The sequence below is a fragment of the Cucurbita pepo genome, chromosome 5, assembly GCF_057944985.1.
Source record: "Cucurbita pepo subsp. pepo isolate OVF chromosome 5, ASM5794498v1, whole genome shotgun sequence".
NCBI classification, from domain to species: Eukaryota; Viridiplantae; Streptophyta; class Magnoliopsida; order Cucurbitales; family Cucurbitaceae; genus Cucurbita; species Cucurbita pepo.
Window position 1 is genome coordinate 15,993,315 of NC_141802.1, and position 24,056 is coordinate 16,017,370.

Below are 24,056 nucleotides of genomic sequence, written 5' to 3' on the forward strand. Positions count from 1 at the left end.
TGATCATTTTTTTGACTCGTAGCGTACACGTTTGTACTATCGTAAAAGGAGAAGGGGTATCCCCCGATGCATGAACACACAATAATGCATGAGGCCTCAACATTTATCCATTTTCATTATCATGTATTACAATATCATAACATTTTCATCGTAGCTTTCCATGTGTATATCGGAGTTGTACATTATGTCAATCATATCACATATCATTCATGTCGCACATATTTTACCGTGGCTAAGCCTAATTATGCATAAATACTTTAAACTTGACTCCAAAAATTTAAATTAGTTAAAAGATAGTCATATTAATCTTAAATGCTCCCGAAGAATTAAAACTAGGAGGAAAGGGTTCGGAGTGTATCAGACCCAAGCCGAATTAGCCAATGTCAACCTTGAGCCATCAAAAAGTGTATCCTCCCACTGGCAAACCGTTCAAGTAGGATGCTAAAATGAAGTAAAAAACCTCCACGGAGACCATCCCACGTTTCAGCTTTAAGCAATGTAAGACATTTCTCTTCCTTTTTTTCCTTCAAAATTTTAGGTTTATAAGAAATCGAGGTTTATCTCACTTTCTCAACTATGAGATTTTTCTATTTTTTTTTTTTACAAAAAAGAATGGAGGTGTGACTAGTGCCATAAGCATATGTCATATTTTGATGCTATGAGACCTAACACATTATGTATGTCACGTGCATCGGAATACTTCCTTGTTAAGTTTAGTACAGATGCGTATCTTACAACATTTATTTTGATCATGATATTATGCGGACTCTTTCCCTCTATAGCATCCAACCGCGTGAGTTCACACTAGTCCAACCAATCAAATCTAGGTGTACGTAGACAAGCCTATCGAGTGAGTCCATATGTCCATGCTTGGGTCGTGTGTAGATAAGTATTACACATCCAACCCTACTCGAACTAGCAGAACCCACATCCATGATGTTTTTATGAAAAGATATATTCCATCATGATTGATTGTGTTTGTATTTCCTGATCTCAATACTAGGGCTACTCACTGAGTATTTTTAAATACTCTAGTTACTTTTTTTCGAGTAGAGCTAAGACTCACCTGTACGAATGACAACATTGCTCCAAAAACTATGGGAGCAAAGATAGAACCGTTACAAGCCGTAGTCTTTAGGTTAGATGGAATGTATGCGACCTTTATTTTAATTTCAGTTATTTCTATTTTGGATTGTTTTGGCTAATAACGTTGTGAATTAAATAAATTTCTTAGCATGACATCCATCGTTACAAAAATGTTTTAAATGATTTAAAAATTACGATTAAAGCCTTGTTTTTAATTATTAAAAAAAAAAAAAATCTTGTTACCTTTGCCATTTTCATTGGAAGCTGTGCAAGAAAGCAGCGTCACCGCCCGTGGAGCTTATCAATATCGGGGCAAGAGCTTATTATTATTATTATTATTATTATTATTTAAAATCAATTTTGCTTTCCGGCGCCCACAAGCTATTTATTTTATCCACACTTTGCGGCCCTTTTTTTCTGTTCTTTTTATTTCTTTTTTTTCTCCGTTATAATATTTGAAGAATATATTATAATAATTAATTATAGAATATATCTTAAATATTTATAATTATTTTATAATTTATTAATTGTGATTTAATTAATAATATATTTTATTTTATTCTCAATATTTAATAGTAAAATGAATAATCTCATAGATCAATTGCTCCAGTGAACGAAATGTGCGTAGACTGTGTATAAAAAAGTTTTATGCATCAAACCCTGCTCTAGAGTTCAAGGACATCCATGAATTTAGATCTTAATAGTCATGATACATGTTATATGTGAATGAATTTTCCAATTCCAGTAATAAGATCACTTACTAAATATTTTTAAATATTCATATTTTCATTAACAAATTTTTAAGTAAATACAAGGATAAGGGGTATATGCACGACCGTGACTTGTGTTGTGGAGGACATAAGATAACGTTCTTTAGATCTGTTCCACATTCAATTAAAAGTACGAAATGTTTCTCAGCGATTTCGAGGTTTTAAAAGTAATTTTGCTTGAATCAATCTAATGAAATGTCATGAATGCATATATATATATAGTAACGATCTTATATTTAAGTGAAAAAGTAGGATCGTGACACTAAAATTTTCAATTATATATCGAATATGTCATTAAACTTTTAAAGTGATTAATAGACTTTAAAAAAACTTACTAGATTGTGTCGTAAATAATCATAACTTAAACATCAATAACACATGAAATTGACTTTTGATAATATATATATATATATTACACATTGGTTGGGGAGGAGAACGAAACACCCTTTATAAGGGTATGGAAACCTTTCTCTAGCAGACGCGTTTTAAAGGTTTGAAGGGTTGTTACAAATGGTATTAGAGGCAGACACCGGGCAATGTGCCAGTGAGGAGACTCTTCCCCGAATGGGGGTAGACACGAGGCAGTGTGCCAGTAAGGACGCAGGGTCCGGAAGAGGGGTGGATTTGGTGGGGATCTCACATGGATTGGAGAAATGAACGAGTGTCAGCGAGGACGCTGGATCTTGAAGGGGGTGGATTGTGATATCCCACATTTCTCTAACAGACGCATTTTAAAGCTCTGAGGGAAGCCCGAAAGGAAAAGCCTAAATAAGACAATATCTACTGGCGGTATGCTTGGGCCGTTACTTACATACATATATACTTTAACCCCTCGACTGTCTAGAAGTCCTCTGGAGCGAATGAAACGAATGAAGTCGATTTAGGCAAATACATGGAATGAAAAGTTAGAGTATGATGAGTACACAATTTATGAGGGAAGGAGGTTATTTGACTGAGCAAGCACTGAATCAGATCCATGTTGCAAATTGTATGTAAGGTTGCAACACTCCCAGCTTCGTCATTCACACTTCCAACTTGTCTGCCCTTTTTGTTGCCATTATTATTTTTAAATTTATGGTATTTAATGTCACTTTATTCACCCCTACCGTCACCGACTAAACTTCTGGTACCTTGGAATTTGGAACCTACATTTTCATTAAATAAAATATTATATTTTCCAAACTTTACCAAAAATTTAAAGACCTAAAATATTCCAGTTTCAACTAAAAACATCTCGTTCATTTAATTAATATATTGATTATGTAACGACCCACGTCCACTGCTAGTAGATAATGTCCTCTTTCGTCTTTTCTTTTTTAACTCCCATTAAGGCTTTAAAACCCGTCTACTAGGAGAAGGTTTCCACACCCTTATAAGTGGTGGTTTGTTCTCCTCCTCAACCAACCTGGGACATTACTTGTGGGAACATTCCCCTAGCAGACACGTTTTAAACCCTTGAGGGGAGCACGAAAGGGAAAACCCAAAGAGGACAATATCTGCTAGCGGTGGGCCTAGGTCGTTACAGATTCTAATGAAGATGTCGTTTTTTATATTAGAATCCTTAAATCATTGTTTTTATTAACAAATTGTCACTTCATAGTATATGAATTTCGATATTTCCATCCATAAATAATAATTTAATGACGTAATAGTCTTTTATTAATAAATTCTAATATGTTTTATTTTTCTAGAAAAAAAAACTAATTAATTTTTTAAGAATAAAATTAAGTGTAAAATCGAGAATTAAAATCATCCACGACCCATTAAAAATTATTTAAAAAATGGGTCGACTGAAATAACACATTTTTTTCATATTAGAGTTATGTTATATTGCATAGTTTTAAGACATATAATATCAAATAATTTTATTCCAAAATTTCAATATAAGTATTTCAGCTAATTATAGGACATATATCAATAAAGTTTAGAGTTTGTGTATCTCAATATTAATGCGACGAGTTTCTTCTCTTGATATCATTCTTCCCCGACTCATGAATCGAGGTCATCATATGTAGATTCAACTAGATCTAACAATAAGAACACTCATCGTGAGACCCAACTTAGTAAGTTGTACTCTCTCGACTAGAATTAAGGTTGTTGTATGTTGAGTTGATTAGAAATAAGAAAAGGAGTAACGTGTGTCGAGACTCGGATCAGTAGGTTATACCCTCTCGATGTGGTTGGTATTCCTCCTCAGCTCAACCTCAAAGGCGGATTATTCATGACACTTCATCGAACCATCGCATCGACGAAATTGTAAATCATCGAACCATCGCATCGACGAAATTGTAAATTTAGTGTAAAAATAATGGAGTGTTTATAAAGATTTATATAAATTGGAGCATGTGGGCAAGTAGGGGAAGGAGTAAGACTGACAATGAAGCTGTGGCAGCGATGCAGATTGGGTAACTTACAACTTGCTCTCATCTCATCCCATTCTTCTTCCAATATCCATTGCACTGCTCTGCTCAATACTCATCTCACCACACCCCACACTAATATTATTATTATAATCGGTTCTCCGATGCTATTTTTTGAGCTCCGATCTTGTTTCTTACGAGCAGGTTAAGCATGTTGAATTAGATTCTCATTTCCTTCATGAATTTGTTGTTACCGTATGTACCCTCCCATCTTCAAGTTGTTGGCATCCTCACTAAAGTGTTTCTCGACCTCTTTTTGAATTTTTCAGATTCAAGATTCACATTCGTTCAAGTCTGACACTTAGCTTACAGGGCATTAAGGATATTTAACATTTCGTTACGGTTGATTATAGGTTAATTTGGTTACTATATTTTTTTTTAACTTTCAATTGCTACCGTTGAATGTTTGATCTATAGATGTCTATTTGATATGCGGGGTTGAGAATCCTCGTTTAAACGTAAAATGTGTGGAGGGTGCGACTGATTCCTCATTAGCTAAACGAGACCAGGGATAAGGATTATATTCTTATCCCACCCTTCCATGCCCGCTTTATATATGTGTATGTGCACACGCACGTGTATTTCTTGTTTCCATTTATTTGAGTAAATATGTTAAATATTTTTTAGTAATAAAGATGGTTGTAATATTTAAATTTAATTTTTTATAAATTAAGTTGGTAGAATATTATATTTTGGTTAGACTCGAGAAGGTTTCCAGTCTCCATCTCATCCGTTGAACATTTCTAGTTAGATCCTAAGTTGTTTGAACTTTAACAATAAATACACAACTTTCCATTTTTTTTAAATATTTCAATATTTTATTTAAAATTGGTAAAAATCGAAAAAGAATATTGTGATATAATATTCTCAAACGTTATATTTCGATGCCACAAATATTCTCTCTAATAAATTTTTGTTAGCGTGAGAGAAATTTTGTTCAATATTATCGAATTTGGATGAGATGCTTTTATTCAATTCGTTTTGGAATTTAATTCCTCTCTTATTAACTTTATTTATTTAAAATTGAGTTAGAATCGAATTAACTCGAATTTAGAATTTATTATTAGTTTTAAAATATGTATTTTTGCTCACGATACAATTATGCATGTATATATTTATTTTATTCTTATGTAATTTTTTATTATTTATTCTCCTACCACTCTTAAAAATAATTTATAACTATTTGAAGGTAATTTTTTATAATATATATTAAAATTAAGTTATAAATTTAAATTAAATATTTGAAAACAAATAAATAGATTCCACTCTTATTAACAACAAGAATTTGAATAGATGAACCAAACAATTCGAACCAACCCAACTCGAAAAATATATGATTGGGTTGGGTTCATAATTTAAATAATGGTTGTTTGGGTCAAAAATTCTATAGCCCGAACAATCAGGTTGAGTTTAAAAAATGTTCAAACTTGATCCAACTCAACCCACAAACACTTTTAATATAAACCAACACTAGTCACGAGAGGAAACTTTGATTAATAGAATCATAGACTTGGCTCAGTCCAACCATCCAAGCTTTTGTTGAAGCAAAAACCCTTGAATAAACAAACTTAACACCTCCTTGTCTAAATTTGGATCAATCAAAGAATTAAATTACTGAGCTATAAATAAATTTGGAAACCTTGTTATAAATTGAGTCACTCCATTAGGATTGAAGGGCTCAGATGCAATCTATAACAAGAATGGTATGAAAAATGAATGACTTAGAAATGACAAAAATGATGCTCAAATTTCTAAGGGTAAAAATCTCAATTGAGTCTTGTTTTCATTCATCACCAATTACCTTTTACATAGTAATTTATGGGTATTCATAGTCTTCTGCAAAATAAACTTTTAATTCTTCAAATGCTCACAAGTCATAATATAATCGTGATCCCTTAAATCAACAGGAGAATCAATTTGACTAATGGCTTTCACTCTTTGGACCCTTACAAAAATTATGAAATTAAAAAAATAATAAAGTTTTCTAACCACTTATCAATCAAAGTGCAATTTATAGTAACTTCATCCACTACTTCAACCGTGCAAATATTCACTTTTGAATTTCTAAATGGTCAGTTCTCAATCAAATCAGCTTGTAACACATGAAATAATGGTTGAACCGAGCCTATCCAATCTTGTAGATGAAGAATGAATGTTTTGTTGAATCTTCATGGACTTGAATCATGTAATGGGTCTAGTTGAAACATTTGGAACACCGTGTTCCTTATCAATATCTGTACCTACTTTTTCTTTCTTAGAGTCCGTTCAGTTCGATATACCGAACCTAAATATTATTTTAACAAATTGTTCGATCTATCATAGGTTGATCCTACATGATATGAAAATGAGAAAAGATTGAGGTTAGTTGATTATTTATAGATAGAATAATAAAATGAAAGGGTGAAAAGCAGGCAATGAGTCTTAGGGAAGAGGTGAGTGTCTCTTTTCTTGGGACATGGATTTTGGGTTTCTCAAATGCTAAATTATAATGTTTATATATCCTAAATATCTTATCTTATAACATAATTCAACATTTTCTATGTAATTATCTTTTTTTGTTTTTATGTTGAATTACTTCAATTTCCCAACATATTTGCTCAAATCTTTAAAATAATAATAATAAAAAAAAAATAAACGTTGATATAATTATTAGTTTACTATTTTAATTCATCGAAATTTGAACTAATATTTTAAATCTGGATTCGGTATCTGGTGGTCCTAACATTTATTTGTATTCTAAAAGTGAAGACTATTCTCACAAACCAACACGAGTCATTTCCTCATGTTTTGTCACATGATGTCACATAATATATAATTTTGTTTCAACCAAAACACGCTTAACTATTTAGTTCCTGTGATTTGAGATTCGAAAATGAATGTGCATCTTATTGATATAAGTAGTAACTATTTATTATTTTGAGTATTTCTCAAACCATAATTTCATATCCTCAAAATAGTTACAACGTCATGCTAAAAAAAAATATTTTTTCATCCTTTTAACTTTTAAGAAAGTAATAATTACGTGGTTAAATTTTGATTTATAATGATTTAGTTCATATACTTTCAATTTTGTAATTACTCGGTTCTTAAATTTTTTCATGTTGTAATGATTTAGTCTCTAATATTTAAAAAAAAGACCATCAAAATTAAATGTCGAGGTTTATTATTTAATAATAATTAAAATTATTGTGAGTAAATTGTATTTATGATAAAAGTTTAGAAATAAAAAAAATGACATTAGAGCTTTTGTTTTTTTTTGTACACAGCTTGATTTTATTAAAATTATTGATTTTTATTTTTGTAAACTTTTATATTAATTTTTATTTAAATTATTGGATGAAGTAGTGAAAATTTGACGGTAAAAATTACAATATTTATCTAAGTTTACAGTTTTTAACAATTTCATCACATTATCTCACCCATTAAATATAATTTTAGAGAAAAAAAATAAAAATTTATTTACTTTTGGAGATAAATACAATTTTTTTTTTTTTGAAATATTGAAATAGATATTCAACCATTATTCAAACACCCAAAAAACTGAAATATATAATTTCAAAAACTAAAATAATATAATTTATTTTTTAATTTTATTCAAAATTATCATCGTTTTAATGGAATATTTTTTTCACGTAACAATTATGTCATACATACATTGACGACCTTATTTTTAATAGGAAAATAGGGACGTCAAAATAATTTTTTTAAAATGTTAATTTTAAAAAATGAATTTAAACATTAACATATCCTAATTCACATTATTACTAATTATACATAATTTTATAGAAAAATACCTAAACCATTTAAATACAATAAAAGATAAAAGATAAAGATAGAGAAGAATATGTAAAATTATATTGGTATATTCAATCATCGAAAATATCTTAAATTCGTAAAGAAATCATTAAACAACGGCCAAAAATCTTGCGTGGTGATCATGTGCCATAAATACTTCTAAAATTCTTTCCTTTTCTATTTCATATGATCTTCGGCTTACAACTCCGTTTCCTTTTATGGAATTACCTTTAAGAATCTTCGAATTATAAATTCATCGCTATTTCTATCTTCTTCGCCAAGAAAGAAACCCATCGGAAAACCAAAAAGATTTAGCCTTTGAGTTTCATCAATGGAGTGGGTTCGAGGACATGAACTGGGTCGTGGAAATTTTGGGACGATCAGTTTAGCAAAACTCATAAAGGGCTTCGATCAGTTTCCGCCATTAATGGCGGTGAAATCCTCTGTTTCTGTTTCGGTGTCCTCTGTTTCGCTGAAGAACGAGAAGAAGGTTTTGGATCGAATTGGGAATTGCCCACAAATCGTTACTTGTTTTGGTGATGGATTTAGTGTTGAAAGAGATGGGGAGAAGTATTATAATCTGTTCTTGGAGTATGCCAATGGCGGAAGCCTTGCGGATACTGTGAAACTCCACGGCGGTGGGTTGCTGGAATTTGATGTTCGACGGTATACGAGGGCGATTCTTTGTGGGCTTCGGCATGTTCATGGTAATGGGTTTGTTCATTGTGATTTGAAGCTTTCCAATGTGTTGGTTTTTGGGAATGGTGAGGTTAAGATCGCTGATTTTGGGCTTGCGAAAGAGGCCGCGGCGGCGGAAACAGAGGAAACAGAGGAGAAATTTGAGTGGAGAGGGACGCCGATGTATATGTCGCCAGAGACGGTAAACGGCGGGAAGTATGCGCCGCCGTGTGATGTTTGGGCGTTGGGTTGCGCCGTCGTGGAGATGGTGGGAGGAAAGCCGGCGTGGAGGGTTAGGCCAGAAACGGATATATTTGGGCTGATGATGATGATCGGAGTCGGAGACGAAGTGCCGGAGATGCCAGAGAATTTATCGGAGGAAGGGAAAGATTTTCTCCGTCGGTGTTTCGTCAAGGATCCGAGGAAGAGATGGACGGCGGAGATGCTTCTGAATCACCCATTTGTGGCCGGTGCCGGTGAGACTGTTACATTAAAAGAATCGAACCTGACAACCGAGTCGCCGACGGGTCCTTTCGACTTCCCGGAATTCGTTTGTTCTTCAAATCAACGTTGCGACGAGATGAATTTGTGTTGTTCTAGTTCCACGGCGGAGATGATGAATAGACTCCGACGGCTAGTGACGGAGAAGCCATTGGATTGGTCTGTTACAGAAAGTTGGGTGACAGTGAGGTGATGGAGAGAATTTATATTTGATTTGATTTATTTTTGGGTAGATAAAAGTAGGAACAGTAGAAAAAATATTTTTGTGAAGGATTATTCCACGCTTCTGTTCTGATTGCGAGACAGTTTTGTCACTCTGTAAATAATTATTAATGTAACGACAGAACATATTCAACTTGGAAATTGTATATAATTTTATTATTATTATTATTATTTATTCGTAACAAAATCTGGAATATACTATTGCTACGAAAATGCCTCCAAGAGAAATTAGTTACGAATATATTCATAATGTAAGAACGAATTGAGTCTCTACGTAAGAATGGTATTAAAAATTACTGAGATGAGTAGTCCCTCGTTAGCTAATTAAGATGAAAGTTACGAGCTACAAGTAAGAAATACTATATTTATTGGTATAAAGTATTTCGAGGAAACCAAGAGTAGAGTAATGAGTGTTTATGCTTAGAGTGGATAATATCATATTATTATGTTCGATGGGCTCTAAAAAGGGAGTCAAGCCTCTACTAAGAGGAGACTGTTCGAGAGCTCTACAGAATGAGACTTTAGGGGAGGCAGAGTAGTCTACATTGGCTAATTAAAAAGAAAATTATGGGTTTATAAATAAGGACACCGTAAATGTTTGTTGAATCCACTGCACCGAAATGGTGGTGAGAATCATCTTATTTATAATCATTTATAGAATATGGTAAATTATAAATAATATTAGAAGGAAAGAATAATAAATGAATACAATATATTTGTTTTTAATAAAAAAGCAAATATGGTAATCCGTAATGTAAGGCAAATATCTAGATATTTATCTTATAATGAACGGTCAACTATCCCTAACATCCCCTGCAAGTTGAGCGTTGGATTTAAACGAACGTGAAGCTTGGACCTGAAAAATTCAAAGAGAGGTCGAGAAATACTTTTTGTTGAAAAATTCATGAGATCAGCGAGGAGTATGACACGAAAGAGTAAATTTGTTGAAGATAGCATTCATTTGGGGTCGTTGGGTTGAAAGTTTTGTTGGAACGTTGGTGAATATATATACCTATCAAAATATATAAAAATATTTTTAACTATTTTATTATGTTATTTAATTTTAAATAAATAACTCTGGATAAATATTCTCTTTTTATAATTAAAATAATTTAAAATAATTTATTTTTCGTTTTGTGTAGTTTTAATATTTTTATTAATTATTATTTTTTGAATTTTTATATATGTAGAGGGACAGGAAATAAAGAACATTAGAACCGTTTCCCGCCAAAAAGCACAAGTTCTTCCCGCCATTTCGACTCCAAACCCTGACGCAAATTCGCACCAACAAAATCGAAGTTAACTCCAGCGCCGTCCGGATTAATTTCTAATCAGAAATGGCGGACGAGCAGCCTTCAGCCGCAAATCGCCGGAGGAGCCGAGGATCTGAGGCAACCGCTCGCCTTCAGGCTCTGGAACGACTCAAAGCCATCCGCACTGGCGGCCGTCGATCAGAAGCCGGTGGTTTCCAAGTTAAGTTGGAGAACCCTATCTACGATACGATTCCCGAGGATGAGTATGATGCTCTTGTTGCAAAGCGTCGGGAAGAAGCCCGAGGGTTTATTGTTGACGACGACGGTCTTGGATATGGAGACGAAGGCGAGGAAGAGGATTGGTCCAAAGCTGGGATTTGTTTCTCTGATGAGTCTGATGGCGAGCCTGAGAAACCTAAGAAGAGGAAATCAGAGAAGAAAGAAGCGCAACCGAAGAAGCCCTCTTCTACTTCTCTGTCGGCGGCGGCTGCGATGATGGGGAAACAGAAACTTTCTTCGATGTTCACTTCCTCGATCTTCAGGAAAACGGGTAAAGATGATAAGGCTAAAGGGTTGGCTTGTGACAGTATTGTCGATGATGTGATTGCCGAATTTGCGCCGGATGAGACTGATAGAGAGCGGCGTAGAAAGGGGCAAATCGGAGCTACACCAATATCGAAAACATTTGCGCCTGTTCCTTCTATGAAATGCGAGGGAGTAATTGCTCAGAGTCTTAATTTAACTGGTGGATCTGAATTGGTTAAGGGTACTGTAAACGGGAACTCTGGAATGACCAAGGATTTCACAAACAGTGATTTGGAGTCTGTGCGAGCTGATATAGAGATCCAGGGAAATGGTGAAACTAAGAAATTTGATTCAAAGGATGATTTAGATTCTGAAATCAATCTGGTTTCAGTTGGGCAATCTCATAATCCTTCGATCAAGGAAGATGTAATTGAAGATAATATGCCAATTGTGGTTGAAACGAAGTCAGAATCTTTAGTGAAGAAGGAGCCGGTTTGTACTTTGAATGCTACGATTAGCGATGTAAAAGACCCAGCTTTGAGTGCCACTGCGGGATGGCAAGCAGTGAGAAGTGAAGGGAGTGGAAATGCTGATTCTGCTGCAGATGCTTCTGAAGATAAATCCCATTTTGATATTGACGCTGATGGCTCTCTGCCTTTCTATATGGTTGATGCGCATGAGGAGCTCTTCGGTGCAAATATGGGCACCGTATATCTGTTTGGCAAGGTATTACTAATTTACTGCCTATCAATAGTAATCATTCGAACACTTGCAACTCATAAAATGAATATCACTAGTTTACTGCCTATCAATACTAATTATTAGAACCGACTACTATTAAGTGAATCCAGATGATAAGAGTGATCATCTTGATTGACTTTGGTCTCCTATCTTCTTGTAATAGGTCAAAGCTGGAGATACGTACCACAGTTGTTGTGTGGTGGTGAAAAACGTGCAGAGATGCGTATATGCCATTCCAAGTGCCTCTTTTCTTCATTCGGATGAGATGTTGAAGCTTCAGAACGATGCCGAACAATCCCAGCTTTCTCCTACAGATCTGCGTACCAAGTTGCAAGTAATGTTATCCACTCTTGTAACTGAATATGTTATGCTTGGTATCCTTTGGTCTCTCTGAAGAAATTTTTATCTTGCTTGCTTCTGTTAATGTATTTATACTTCACTTCTGTTAGGAAGTGACTGCAGGATTAAAAAATGAAATAGCTCAGCAGTTGCTAGATCTCAATGTTCCAACATTTAGCATGACACCCGTTAAGGTTTGCTAATTAAACTTTTGTTTATTTCATATATATAATTATGTAGTTGTACAATGCCAAATTTTGTTTTATTTTTTTGAATTACCAGCTTATTATGTATTTATTAAAAAAATATCATTACAGAGGAAATATGCATTTGAGCGTCAAGACATACCTACGGGGGAAAATTATGTTCTTAAGATTAATTACCCATTCAAGGTATGATACTTTTAATTTGAATTAAGATTCATCTTTTCAGTTTTTTAGTACAGTGAGATCTTGAACACCATAATTTGTAGTTCTTTGGAGGTTTAAATTCTTAAATTTCCCTTGGGAAGGCACATCTCTTAGTTTTCTTTTTATTGTTAATTTATATTTTTATTATCACTGCCATTTGGGAATTACTGACTATGGTTAAACTTGTGACAGCATCCCCCACTTCCTGCTGATCTAAAAGGAGAATCCTTCTGTGCACTCTTAGGAACACATCGCAGGTATAAATATCTTAGAATGCTCGTTTTATCTTTTCTAGCCATCTCACATCTTTACGTTCTATCAACTATATGATCATGTGCATTCAGTATACTTTCTTGATTAAGGGAATTGATGATTTTAACATGTCAATAAATGCAGTGCCTTGGAACTTCTTCTCATTAAAAGGAAAATAAAGGGTCCCTCCTGGTTGTCAATTTCAAAATTTTCTTCCTGTCCTGTTTCTCAACGAGTAAGACTGCTTGGACCTTTCATAATTTACTAATATTTATATACATCAAAGAAGCTAATACTATGATGATATTCTTATGAAGGTGAGCTGGTGCAAGTTTGAGGTGATAATTGACTCTCCAAAAGATGTTCAGATTTCAACTTCATCAAGCAAAACTTTGGAGATTCCTCCTATGATTGTCACTGCAATAAACATAAAGACCATTATTAATGAAAAGCAGAATGTCAATGAAATTGTGTCTGCATCTGTTATATGCTGTCAAAGAGCGAAGGTTAGTTATGAACTACTGCCACTGTTATTGATTATGTTTGCATTTTTCTTCTGGTGTGACAATTTTTTTTTTTGGTTAAAAATATGAATTGGATTTGCCAATCAGCTATTAGATGTTTGAAGGGTTATGCTAGTGTACTTGATAATTGATAGAGTCACAGCAACTATATACCTCAGAGGAACATGGTCTACTTGATAGGAAAAATACAAACTTTCAAGTAGAATTGTTGAATCTTTACATTTTTTTTGATCGATCTATCTGTATCTCAGAGTAGCATTATGTTGTGAATTCGTTATGATGGATGCATACAATTGAACTTTATGAATGAAATCAATTTAAGAATGAATGAGTTTTTGGAAGAGTTGTAATGACTACTTATAAGCTTTTGAAGTATGTATCTTCAATAGTTAAACTGTTGCTAATTATGGCAAATTTTTGTAAAATAATTATTAGCTTGTTTTTACTCTCCAGTATACAGATATTTATCAAAGTATATGGAGATTATTTAACATTATTAAATCTTCGTCAACTACTGCTTGACATTTCAGATTGACGGTCCCATGTTAGCCACAGAATGGAAAAAGCCTGGTATGCTTAGACATTTTACTATCATCCGTAAGCTTGATGGAGGCATATTTCCTATGGGATTTGCTAAAGAGTCCACAGATAGAAATTCGAAGGCTGGATCAAATGTTTTAATCTGCGAGGGCAAGTAGGTTACTTAGTAGTATTGTCCTAAAATATTACTCTGTTTCTTGTAGAAAACTTCTCTCTTACTAGCAAAATTATAATATTAATATATATTTTTTTTAGGTAGTGAATGGAGTTATTTCATTCATTCTGTCCTATTGTTTTAACTAGAACTTTTCCCTTGCAGTGAACGAGCCTTGTTGAATCGATTAATGATTGAATTGTTCAAATTGGATAGTGATGTGCTGGTTGGACACAATATCTCTGGGTTTGACCTAGATGTTCTTCTCCATCGAGCCCAGGTACAATTATCAAGAAATTAATATAAACAAAGTAACTAAGTGTTTTTCTTTTTCCTTTTGAGAAGGAAACAAAAATTTTCTTTGAAATTGTTAAAGTTACAACCATCTTTGCATAGTAACAAACTCCTTGAGGAGTAAATAAACGTCCCAAGACCCCATAACATACAATCTATTCCCCCAGCAGTGCGTGCACACACCAAAGAAGAAGAAGAAGAAGAAGAAGAAGATGGCATCCATGATCCACTAAGAAGGAACAAAACAACTCTTTTGCCTTTAATTTTCAAAGTGAACTTCCTGATCATAAACCCCTAAAAGAAGCTTTAACAACTGCAAAAAATGAAAGGTTCTTCGCCTTTGGTGCCACAAAAAGAAGTATTCACTTCACTTGCTGTACAAACCTTAGAAAAAATAGTAGATACAGTATAAAACTTTGGAAAGCACCCCAGAATCTGGATCACAAACAAACGGTCTTGATGTAATTGAAATTCTCAAAAAGCTTCTAAAACTAACCAAAAACTACATATTTGACACTTTTACACCTTACTAAAAAATTATTGTATTTTCTTTTATTGTAATTTACCCAGAAACTAGTGTTCTATCTCTCTTTCTGTTTGAAGGTTTTTTCTTTATAGATTCATTCTTTCTTTTGACTTGGAACAAACGTAAGGTTAAGAGCTGACTTCTTCAAGTAGTCTATGAAATTACTCCAAAGTGAATGATTCATCTGCACATTAAAACCCCCAATCTATTCTGAAGTTAATGTCTCTCAAGAACCTCCTGTTATTCATCTCATATTATGTCATTAGTACATGAATTATTCGTCTAAAAGAATGCTGATATATTGTGTCTTAGAAGATTTCATAGAAGTTATGTCCTAGATATGGTTCCTTGTTGCCTTGCTGACAAAATGACGAGAAAAGGTGCAATTTTACTTAGAAGTTTCTCTATTATATTACAGTTTTGCCGAGTACCAAGCTGCATGTGGTCCAAAATAGGTCGTCTTAAGCGGTCTGTTATGCCTAAACTTGGAAAAGGAGGGGGCATTTTTGGGTCTGGAGCAAGTCCCGGAGTCATGTCTTGCATTGCTGGTCGGCTCTTATGTGATACGTACTTGTCTTCCCGTGACCTATTGAAAGAGGTATAGTATATATGTTGGAGATGTATTGGTGTCATTTAATCATTTGGGTTTTGAAGCCTTGCTTTTATTCTTTCAGATTAGTTATTCTTTGACAGAGCTAGCAAAGACTCAACTTAACAAGGACCGCAAGGAAGTCACTCCTCACGATATTCCAAGAATGTACCATGCATCAGAGTCTCTCATGAACCTGGTGAGTTGAGGATTCTATATCGTTCCACTTGGTCTTGAAATCATTGTACTTGTTCGCAGTTATTACAATTTGGATAAAATAGTTGTGAATATTTGTTCCGGAGATGTGATAGCTTATAGTGTTTTGAAATAATTACTGTGTTAGAGTTCTCTTTATGTTTAAATATATGAGTCACAATTGGTGAAGCCACGAGAGCCTTTCATTGACTACCCCCGTTCTTTTTATTGATCAATAACTTGAACATGCTAGAATATTGCATATCTATAAATATTATCAGCCAAAGGCTTTTGACCCAAGCTAAGGCCTAAGTGCCACGAGTTCAAATTTACCTTTTGGAAGTACTATAAACATTCAAAGTTTTGATGTTTTGCAAACTTGTGCCAGAGACGAAATGAAAGTGGGGGAAAAGTATTCTTTTTTAATCCAACGGTGTTCATTAACATCTGCCATAATTAACTTTTCATTATTATAACTATAAGTTTAGAGGGCTCTTGTAATCAGAAAAGGTTACAAAATTGATTTTCAGCTACAGAAAGGAATGAAGGTCAAAGTTTATGAACGGGTTATTTTTCTTTTTCTCGAATGGTAAACTAAAAGTTGAAATCTGTCACATTATTTGAATTTTCGAATTTTATTTCTCATGATGTTTCAATATTTCAGATTGAAATGGTGAGACAAATGCATGGTTATCATTGATAATCATGTTATATTTAAGTCTTCAAACTGCCTTATTCTCATGGTGTTTTAATATTTCAGATTGAATATGGTGAGACAGATGCATGGTTGTCATTGGAACTCATGTTTCATTTAAGTGTTCTTCCCCTTACACGTCAGTTGACTAATATTAGTGGTAACCTCTGGGGAAGAAGTCTGCAGGTAAGCCCTATAGACATATTTCATCTTGATTTCATTCCATAGTTTTTCTATAAAGTTATAATGAGAGTTTTACCCGTCTTGATTTGATGAAAATACTTTTTCAGGGTGCTAGAGCCCAGAGAGTAGAGTATCTCTTACTTCATGCATTCCATGCCAAAAAGTATATTGTCCCCGACAAGATTTCAACTTATGTGAAGGAAAAAAAGATGGTTAAAAAGAGAACGAATCATGGTTCTGAGGAAAAAAATCTTGATAATGTTGATTTAGATGATGCAAATATAGAAGCTCCCAATACTGAAAGTGGAAAAGGAAAAAAGGGATCCTCCTATGCAGGTGGGCTAGTCTTGGAGCCAAAACGAGGTTTATATGATAAATATATATTGCTCCTGGACTTCAACAGTCTGTATCCTTCCATCATTCAGGTTAGTCTGTTGGTCCCCTTAATGTTCATCAACTTCTTGCTGGTGTATTTTAAGCGTAGTACAGAGTGATCTAATTTAATTTGTGTGCCACACTTGTGGGAATTTGTATCTTGATCATGTAGGAATATAATATTTGCTTCACCACTGTTGAAAGATCTCCAGATGGTGTCATTCCTTGTCTGCCGTCTAGTAAAGTCACTGGAGTTCTTCCTGAGGTACATTATGCACAATTGGATGAAAACTAAATTTCTTCAAATGTTTAGGCTTAAGAAAATATCCTCAAGTCTTAGAAAATGATTTTTTTTTTCCTTCACTTTTCTTTTCTTTTCCATTGGTTGCTAATGTTCTATTTTCATGCTTACTTATGGGAAATGAGTGGGAACTGGAAATGTTATAATACATTTGGTGATAAAAAAATGATTATTACATTAATCTACAATAATGTGTTGGGCTAATTTTGAACCGTGACTGTCGCTATATAGCTAATTAAATGGATTGTTGTTGTAAGTCCATCCACATCTATGAATTTTTGGCACAACTGTTCCCATATCATTTGGGGTGACCATGAATATTCATTATGATGCTGTTTCAAAATATGACGTATGCATTGATAAAATATGTTAAATCCTTTGTTTTACGTGGAGTTTGATATTTGTATTGTATTTAGTGGTTGGTGTTTGGATCTGAGTACTAAAAGGGCATAAATAAAGGGGGATTAGTTTCGATGTTGGTTTGGGTGAAGTAGGGTGGTTTTGTTAGTTTGTTTAAAATTTCAAGGGTTCTTCAGAACTTCTCTTATTCCAATCTGTTTGGGGTTCTTTTGGAAGGATGTTTCTTAGGGCAGGAGTGTAACCATATTCTCGTTTGCTTTTATTCAACCTAAAGGTGCTTCATTGAGCTATCATCTTGTTTGATTAAAGCATTTTTTTTTTTTTCATGAAATCTTCTGAGATCTTCCATGTGATATTTGTTTAGGAGTTGCAGTGTCGTAATTGAAATGTCTCTACCTTTATATAAGGTTAAAAGGTCAAGTTTTGAGTCCTGTATTATCTTTCTTTGGTCATTGTTTCAAGGCACGAGTTGCACCCAAGGAATGGTTAATGCATGTCATGGGACTCCTGTCCATGTTTTACTATCTTATATTCTTCCAATTCTTGGTAGAAAGATTAGGCAATGATGATACTCTTCACTTCTGTTTTCCACAGTTGCTAAAAAATCTGGTTCAGAGGAGAAGAATGGTGAAGTCATGGATGAAGAATGCATCTGGTATCAAGCTCCAGCAACTTGACATTCAACAGCAGGCATTAAAGCTCACTGCAAACAGGTATTTTTCTCCTTATGCTTATTTTTCATTCTTCTGTTACATATATCTTGTGTTCTAATCATCTTTTTCATTGTGCCTTAACATAATCCGGCAATGGTGATGCAGTATGTATGGATGTCTTGGGTTTTCTAATTCAAGGTTTTATGCAAAACCACTGGCAGAGCTTATTACTTCACAAGTAAGGGAATTAGGTTGCTTATGTTGCAGATTGGCAGTTCCAATTTATGCTAATCATGTCATAGATCACCCTCCCCTCTCCAGCATTCCAGGAAAAACACAAGAAAAAGAAAAAGAAAGAAAGAAAGAAAAAAAGAATCTACATCAACTTTCACTTATACTAATCTACTTATTTTACAGGGAAGAGAAATACTGCAGAGCACTGTTGATCTTGTACAGAATAATCTGAACCTAGAGGTTATAGTTGAACGCTGAAATCCTTAAATTATATAGATTTCTGCATAAACTCCATGCCCTACCGAGTACTTTGGACTCATGAATATATTAGCTTTCTCATGACAGGTAATTTATGGTGATACCGATTCAATAATGATTCATAGTGGACTTGATGATATTGGTCAAGTGAAAGCAATTGCAGGAAAAGTTATACAAGAGGTGAGGCTGTGGGGTCTGGTTGAATTTTTCGAAGTATATTTGCATTTATTATGTTGGAAACCTACTAAACTGCTCTCTTGTCTACGGATCAAATTATTATATTATTGGAAATTGTGGAACTTTCCTGTTTGTGCCTTCTCATTTAGTATGCACAATTTGTAGTAACACGCATGCAAAAAAAACCCTTTATTCTGGGTTTGAAATTTTGTCTTAAAAAATGCTCGATAATAGTTTTGAGGTCCATCTAAATCAGTCATAATTCACTGGAAGGCTTATATGAGGCAACACAAATAGGTTCCCTTACAGATCAAGACAACAGCATTTTCTTTTTAAATCTTTCCACTCATAATGTCAGTATTAATGCGAGGTCCTTTCCGTTTCTCCTTTTCCAGGTCAACAAAAAGTATAAATGTTTAGAAATTGATCTTGATGGCTTGTATAAGAGAATGCTGCTTCTGAAGAAAAAGAAATATGCAGCTGTGAAGTTGCAGTTCAAGGATGGAACGCCATATGAGGTAACTACAATGTACTTCCATTTGTAATTGGTCCCTTTTGGAAAATGGGAGATATACTTCCATATGAGGTTACTACAATATACTTCCATTTGACTTCATATTCAGGTTATTGAGCGCAAGGGTCTTGATATGGTTCGTCGTGATTGGAGCTTATTGTCAAAGGAATTAGGTGATTTCTGCTTGAGTCAAATATTGTCTGGAGGGTATGTCTTTTCCCTTGAGGTTTTTATTTGTTTGTTCTAAATGGAAGTTATTTGTTAGAAATTGCATTAATTTTACTCTGACCCCTCTCTTTCCCCATGCTTACAGGTCATGTGAGGACGTCACTGAATCGATACACGATTCTCTTGTGAAGGTAAAAAGATTACCTTTTCATGTTGCGATTTTGTGAATACTTCCTCTTTGAGATAGATGTACGTTGATGCTCAGAAAGTTGCTAAAATTTTAATTGGGCTGTGTTCATAAAATGGCAATGATCGTCAAACAACTCTGCAAAACGTCTTCCGCCCCCGAACCAAAATAATAATAATAATAATAATAATAAAATAAAAACACCACTGCTCAAAAGTGGAAAAGTAGAAAAAATGAATCTTTAAAGGTTTACAATCAATATTGTTTATGAAGAATTATTTGGGATTTAAATGAGCTAATTTTACACAGATACAAGAGGATATGAGGAAAGGGCAAGTTGCACTTGAGAAATATATCATCACGAAGACATTGACCAAGCCACCTGAAGCCTATCCTGATGCCAGAAACCAACCACATGTTCAAGTAAGCAGATGCTTAAACCTCAGCCAAATTATTTTATTAACGATTACATTAGTCTTGATGTATGATCAATGAACAGGTTGCACTAAGGTTAAAACAAATGGGCTATTCAACTGGCTGTTCTGTTGGTGATACGATCCCATATATAATTTGCTGTGAGCAGGTTTGTGCAATTGGTTTCGTATTTATTCCTGCATATGATGCTTTAACTGAAATTTTAACTATTTTACTTGGTGAACTCTGAAAGTAAGTAGAATACTTTTTTGGATAGAAAAGTTGGCAGTATATCATTAATGAGATTCTCTTTTCCTTTTTAATCCTTGCCTTGCTTTTCTGGTCAGGGATCTACCGGTGGTTCTGTAGGCATTGCTCAGCGGGCTAGACATCCTGATGAATTAAAGAAGGAAGATGGAAAATGGATGATCGACATCGATTACTACCTGTCACAGCAGGTTTTCCTCCTGTTTTGTTGCTTTTAATTGCTTTGTCACAAATGATCATAATCTGTTGTTAATGCTATTCTAATGGTTTGATATTTTTAACATATGAACAGATTCACCCTGTGGTTTCTCGTCTATGTGCCTCAATCCAGGGCACTAGCCCAGAACGCTTGGCTGACTGTCTGGGGCTTGATTCATCGAAGGTAAAACATAGATCCTGCTAACTGAAAGAAGAAAAAAAAAAAAAGTAGAGGGTTTCCTCAGTTTCGTTCCAATATTGTATTCGCACTTCTGAGGTACTGTGTACATGTTCAGTTTCAAAACAAATCAAGTGAAGTTTCCCGAAGTGATGTCTCCTCTTCCCTTTTGTGTTCCATAAACGATGTGGAAAGGTAATGAAATAGTTAATTCCTCTCCCTTCATACATCAATAAAATTCTTTCTTATATATATAAAAAGAAAGTAAATGATGATGAGGAAAGTTAATGATATGAATTGCTAAATTTTCAACCAATCCTATTATTTCCCTTGCATGTCGTACCTGTACTTATTATTCTCCATAATTCTTAGAACTTAAAAGTTTTTGTGGATTCTAAAATTATAACTTTGCTTTTGTTTAACCACTTGCAGGTATCAGGGCTGTATACCACTGACGTTAACTTGCCCCAGCTGCTCTGGTACTTTTGAGTGTCCTGCTATCTTCAGTTCTATATACAAATCGGCAGATGGAAAGCAAGAAAAGGCAGTTGATGAACCTACAAGCAAATTTTGGAATAATTTGCGTTGTCCGAAATGTCCTGACGAAGCTAGTGCGGGTAGAATGACTCCTGGAATGATTTCCAATCAGGTGCCTATGCATTGCAATTTGATGCCACTTTTTCCAACCAATCAATCATTATGCTCTTTCTAGAGAACGTGTAGCATCTATATGTGGCTTTTTAATCTGCAAATGGTTATAAATGGTACAAGAATTGGACACCCGAATTGATTCTGGATCAAGTTTGGTACTACTCTTGAGAATGGGGTCTCAAAATTAGACTGTCATGTTGTGTGTCGCTAGGGAAGACTTGTTTCAATTTGGAAACTCAAAGTACCATTTAACAATATCACAATTTATAATGTCACAGGTAAAAAGGCAAGCAGAGAGGTTCATTTCGATGTATTATAATGGCTTACTGATGGTAAAATCCACCTCCTAGATTTTTATGTGAGGAAATTATATTGTTAGTGAAAGTGTAAATCTCACAATTCTTTTGAATATTATAGTGTGAGGATGAAACCTGCAAATATGCCACACGTGCTGTCAATCTTCGAGTTATGGGCGACTCTGAGAAAGGAACCATCTGCCCAAACTATACCCACTGCAATGGGCGTCTAATAAGAAAGGTATTATTACATCATCTACTTTTCAAGCACTTATAGTTCTTTTACATCTTACGAGTTATGGTTCTAATCGTGATTGTCCCATGACATCAGTACACAGAAGTGGATTTGTACAAGCAGCTTGCATATTTTAGTCACACTTTGGATACCATACGCTGTATGGAAAAGGTTGTTTGATTCTCTTCATTCGCTTCTATATTCTTTAGTTGAGACAATCTAGACATTATCCACAAGCCATTAAGATATTGTTTGTTTTATGCAACAGTTGGAGGTTCATGCAAGGGTAACTTTAGAGAAAGAAATGGCCAAAATTAGGCCAATAGTAGAGTTAGCTGCATCAACAATTCAAAGTCTTCGAGATCGCAGTGCATATGGTTGGGTGCAATTGCAGGATTTTGTAGTTACAGTTTGAGTTTGCATATATAACCGAGGTAGGCATGCTAGATATCCATTCATTTCTCTCCTCTACATTGTATATATTTGTCATATCGATTAATGCTCCAATAGAAAACTAGTAATTTTTGGGTTCCACCATTTGAATTGTTATTAACTCAAGTTTTATACATACGTGTAGTTAATTTTCTAATGATATCAACAAGATAGGTTTCCACAAATGGGTGAGAAAATGATGCAAAGATGGAGGTGTGTTTAAAGCAGGTACCTAATCTTCTAAATTAATCTGTGCCTGCAAACGATTGTTATAGAAAGCGTTAACACGCCATATTTGCATCATTTTCTACTTATAAAGCAGAAGTAACAGAGCGTTAATCAAACTTTTTTAAGTAATAGTTTTATTATTTTTATTTTCCTTAAAAAAAGCAAAAGATAAGAGATAAGAAATGAAGATTAACAGTGTTCAAATAAAGTCCACGCATAATATCTCAGGATTGATAGCGTACTTGTACTTGTCATCATTGTGTCGAATTTCCCGACATCTTCGATGCATATGCCCTTGCTTAAGAACGAGTTTGCATAGGGTTGTTAGTTCCACCCGATGCTCTTGGTGGATTAGTTGGGTTCTCACTCCCTCTGGTCATGCAATTTATAGCCATGGACACAGTGATGTGTCCTTTTTCAACTCTGTGTCTACTAGTGACGGTGCAAACTGTTTCAATCTCATGAATTCTCTGGTGTAGTCATCTGCAATTATGCACAATCCACAATTCTGGAGTCGAGCTACTTTCAAATAGTAGTGTTCTAGCTTTCTATTAATCTAAAGTCCTATCATTTTCATAATATAAATCTCTTAGGCGGAATCTAAAGTCCTATCATTTTCATAATATAAATCTCTTAGGCGGAAATAATCAATTAAAACATCTTCGCAAAACAACGTCATGAACTTATTTGTTTAAGAAAAAGGTTTTTAAAGCCATACAAGCCAAATATTAAATAAAAAAAAAATGTAAATATTAAAAATAACATCCTATACTTGTATCATGGTCTTTACTTGTAATCTTGTCATTAGCTAGCTAGACATGAGTGTCTTGCCTTTACCTGAAAAAATAGAAGTAGCATACGACTTGATGTTGTCGTTAGCTGTACAGAAGTGCCTTGCCTTTACTTGGAAAAATAGAAGTAGTACACGACTTGATGTTGTCGTTAGCTTTACATGAATGTCTTGCCTTTACTTGAAAAAATAGAAGTAGCACACGACCTTTACCTGAAAAAATAGAAGTAGCACACGACTTGAGTATTTTAAGAAATACTCAATAAGTGACTCCACTATTGGGGTCAGAGAATGCAAATACATGCAACTCATGATTACAGACATATCGTTAAAACCATAATAGATGTGACCTCCAGTTCAGACAAGTTGGATGTGTAGTACTTCCCTACACGCGATCCACACGTGCAAGCGTGAGCCCACCAAACAGTTCACACACCCCCTGGGCCCAT

The 24,056-nt window shown here is 34.3% G+C and overlaps 1 protein-coding gene and 1 pseudogene across 2 annotated transcripts; both read left to right on the plus strand.

Annotated features, from left to right (window-relative positions):
- Window positions 1-8,198: 8,198 nt before the first annotated feature.
- LOC111794551 (mitogen-activated protein kinase kinase kinase 20 pseudogene) lies at window positions 8,199-9,589 on the plus strand (annotated as a pseudogene).
- A 1,113-nt stretch (window positions 9,590-10,702) lies between these two features.
- On the plus strand, window positions 10,703-22,909 carry ICU2 (DNA-directed DNA polymerase). 2 transcript variants are annotated; one of them, XM_087124284.1, is made up of 32 exons: window positions 10,703-11,976; window positions 12,155-12,325; window positions 12,441-12,524; window positions 12,648-12,722; window positions 12,933-12,997; window positions 13,137-13,227; window positions 13,310-13,498; window positions 14,047-14,210; window positions 14,376-14,490; window positions 15,449-15,628; window positions 15,705-15,818; window positions 16,575-16,694; window positions 16,799-17,116; window positions 17,239-17,331; window positions 18,322-18,440; window positions 18,546-18,618; window positions 18,798-18,854; window positions 18,960-19,052; window positions 19,445-19,567; window positions 19,673-19,770; window positions 19,877-19,922; window positions 20,228-20,341; window positions 20,418-20,501; window positions 20,680-20,790; window positions 20,892-20,981; window positions 21,094-21,170; window positions 21,408-21,624; window positions 21,905-21,958; window positions 22,044-22,163; window positions 22,254-22,328; window positions 22,426-22,591; window positions 22,735-22,909. In XM_087124284.1, the coding sequence occupies exons 1-31, from the start codon at window positions 10,810-10,812 to the stop codon at window positions 22,570-22,572; spliced, it is 4,644 nt and encodes a 1,547-aa protein (XP_086980410.1). In that variant the 5' UTR covers window positions 10,703-10,809; the 3' UTR covers window positions 22,573-22,591; window positions 22,735-22,909. The 2 variants fall into 2 exon arrangements, with proteins under 2 accessions (XP_086980410.1, XP_023534068.2); XM_023678300.2 differs by lacking the exon at window positions 22,735-22,909 and having other exon boundaries at window positions 22,426-22,691.
- Window positions 22,910-24,056: the final 1,147 nt, after the last annotated feature.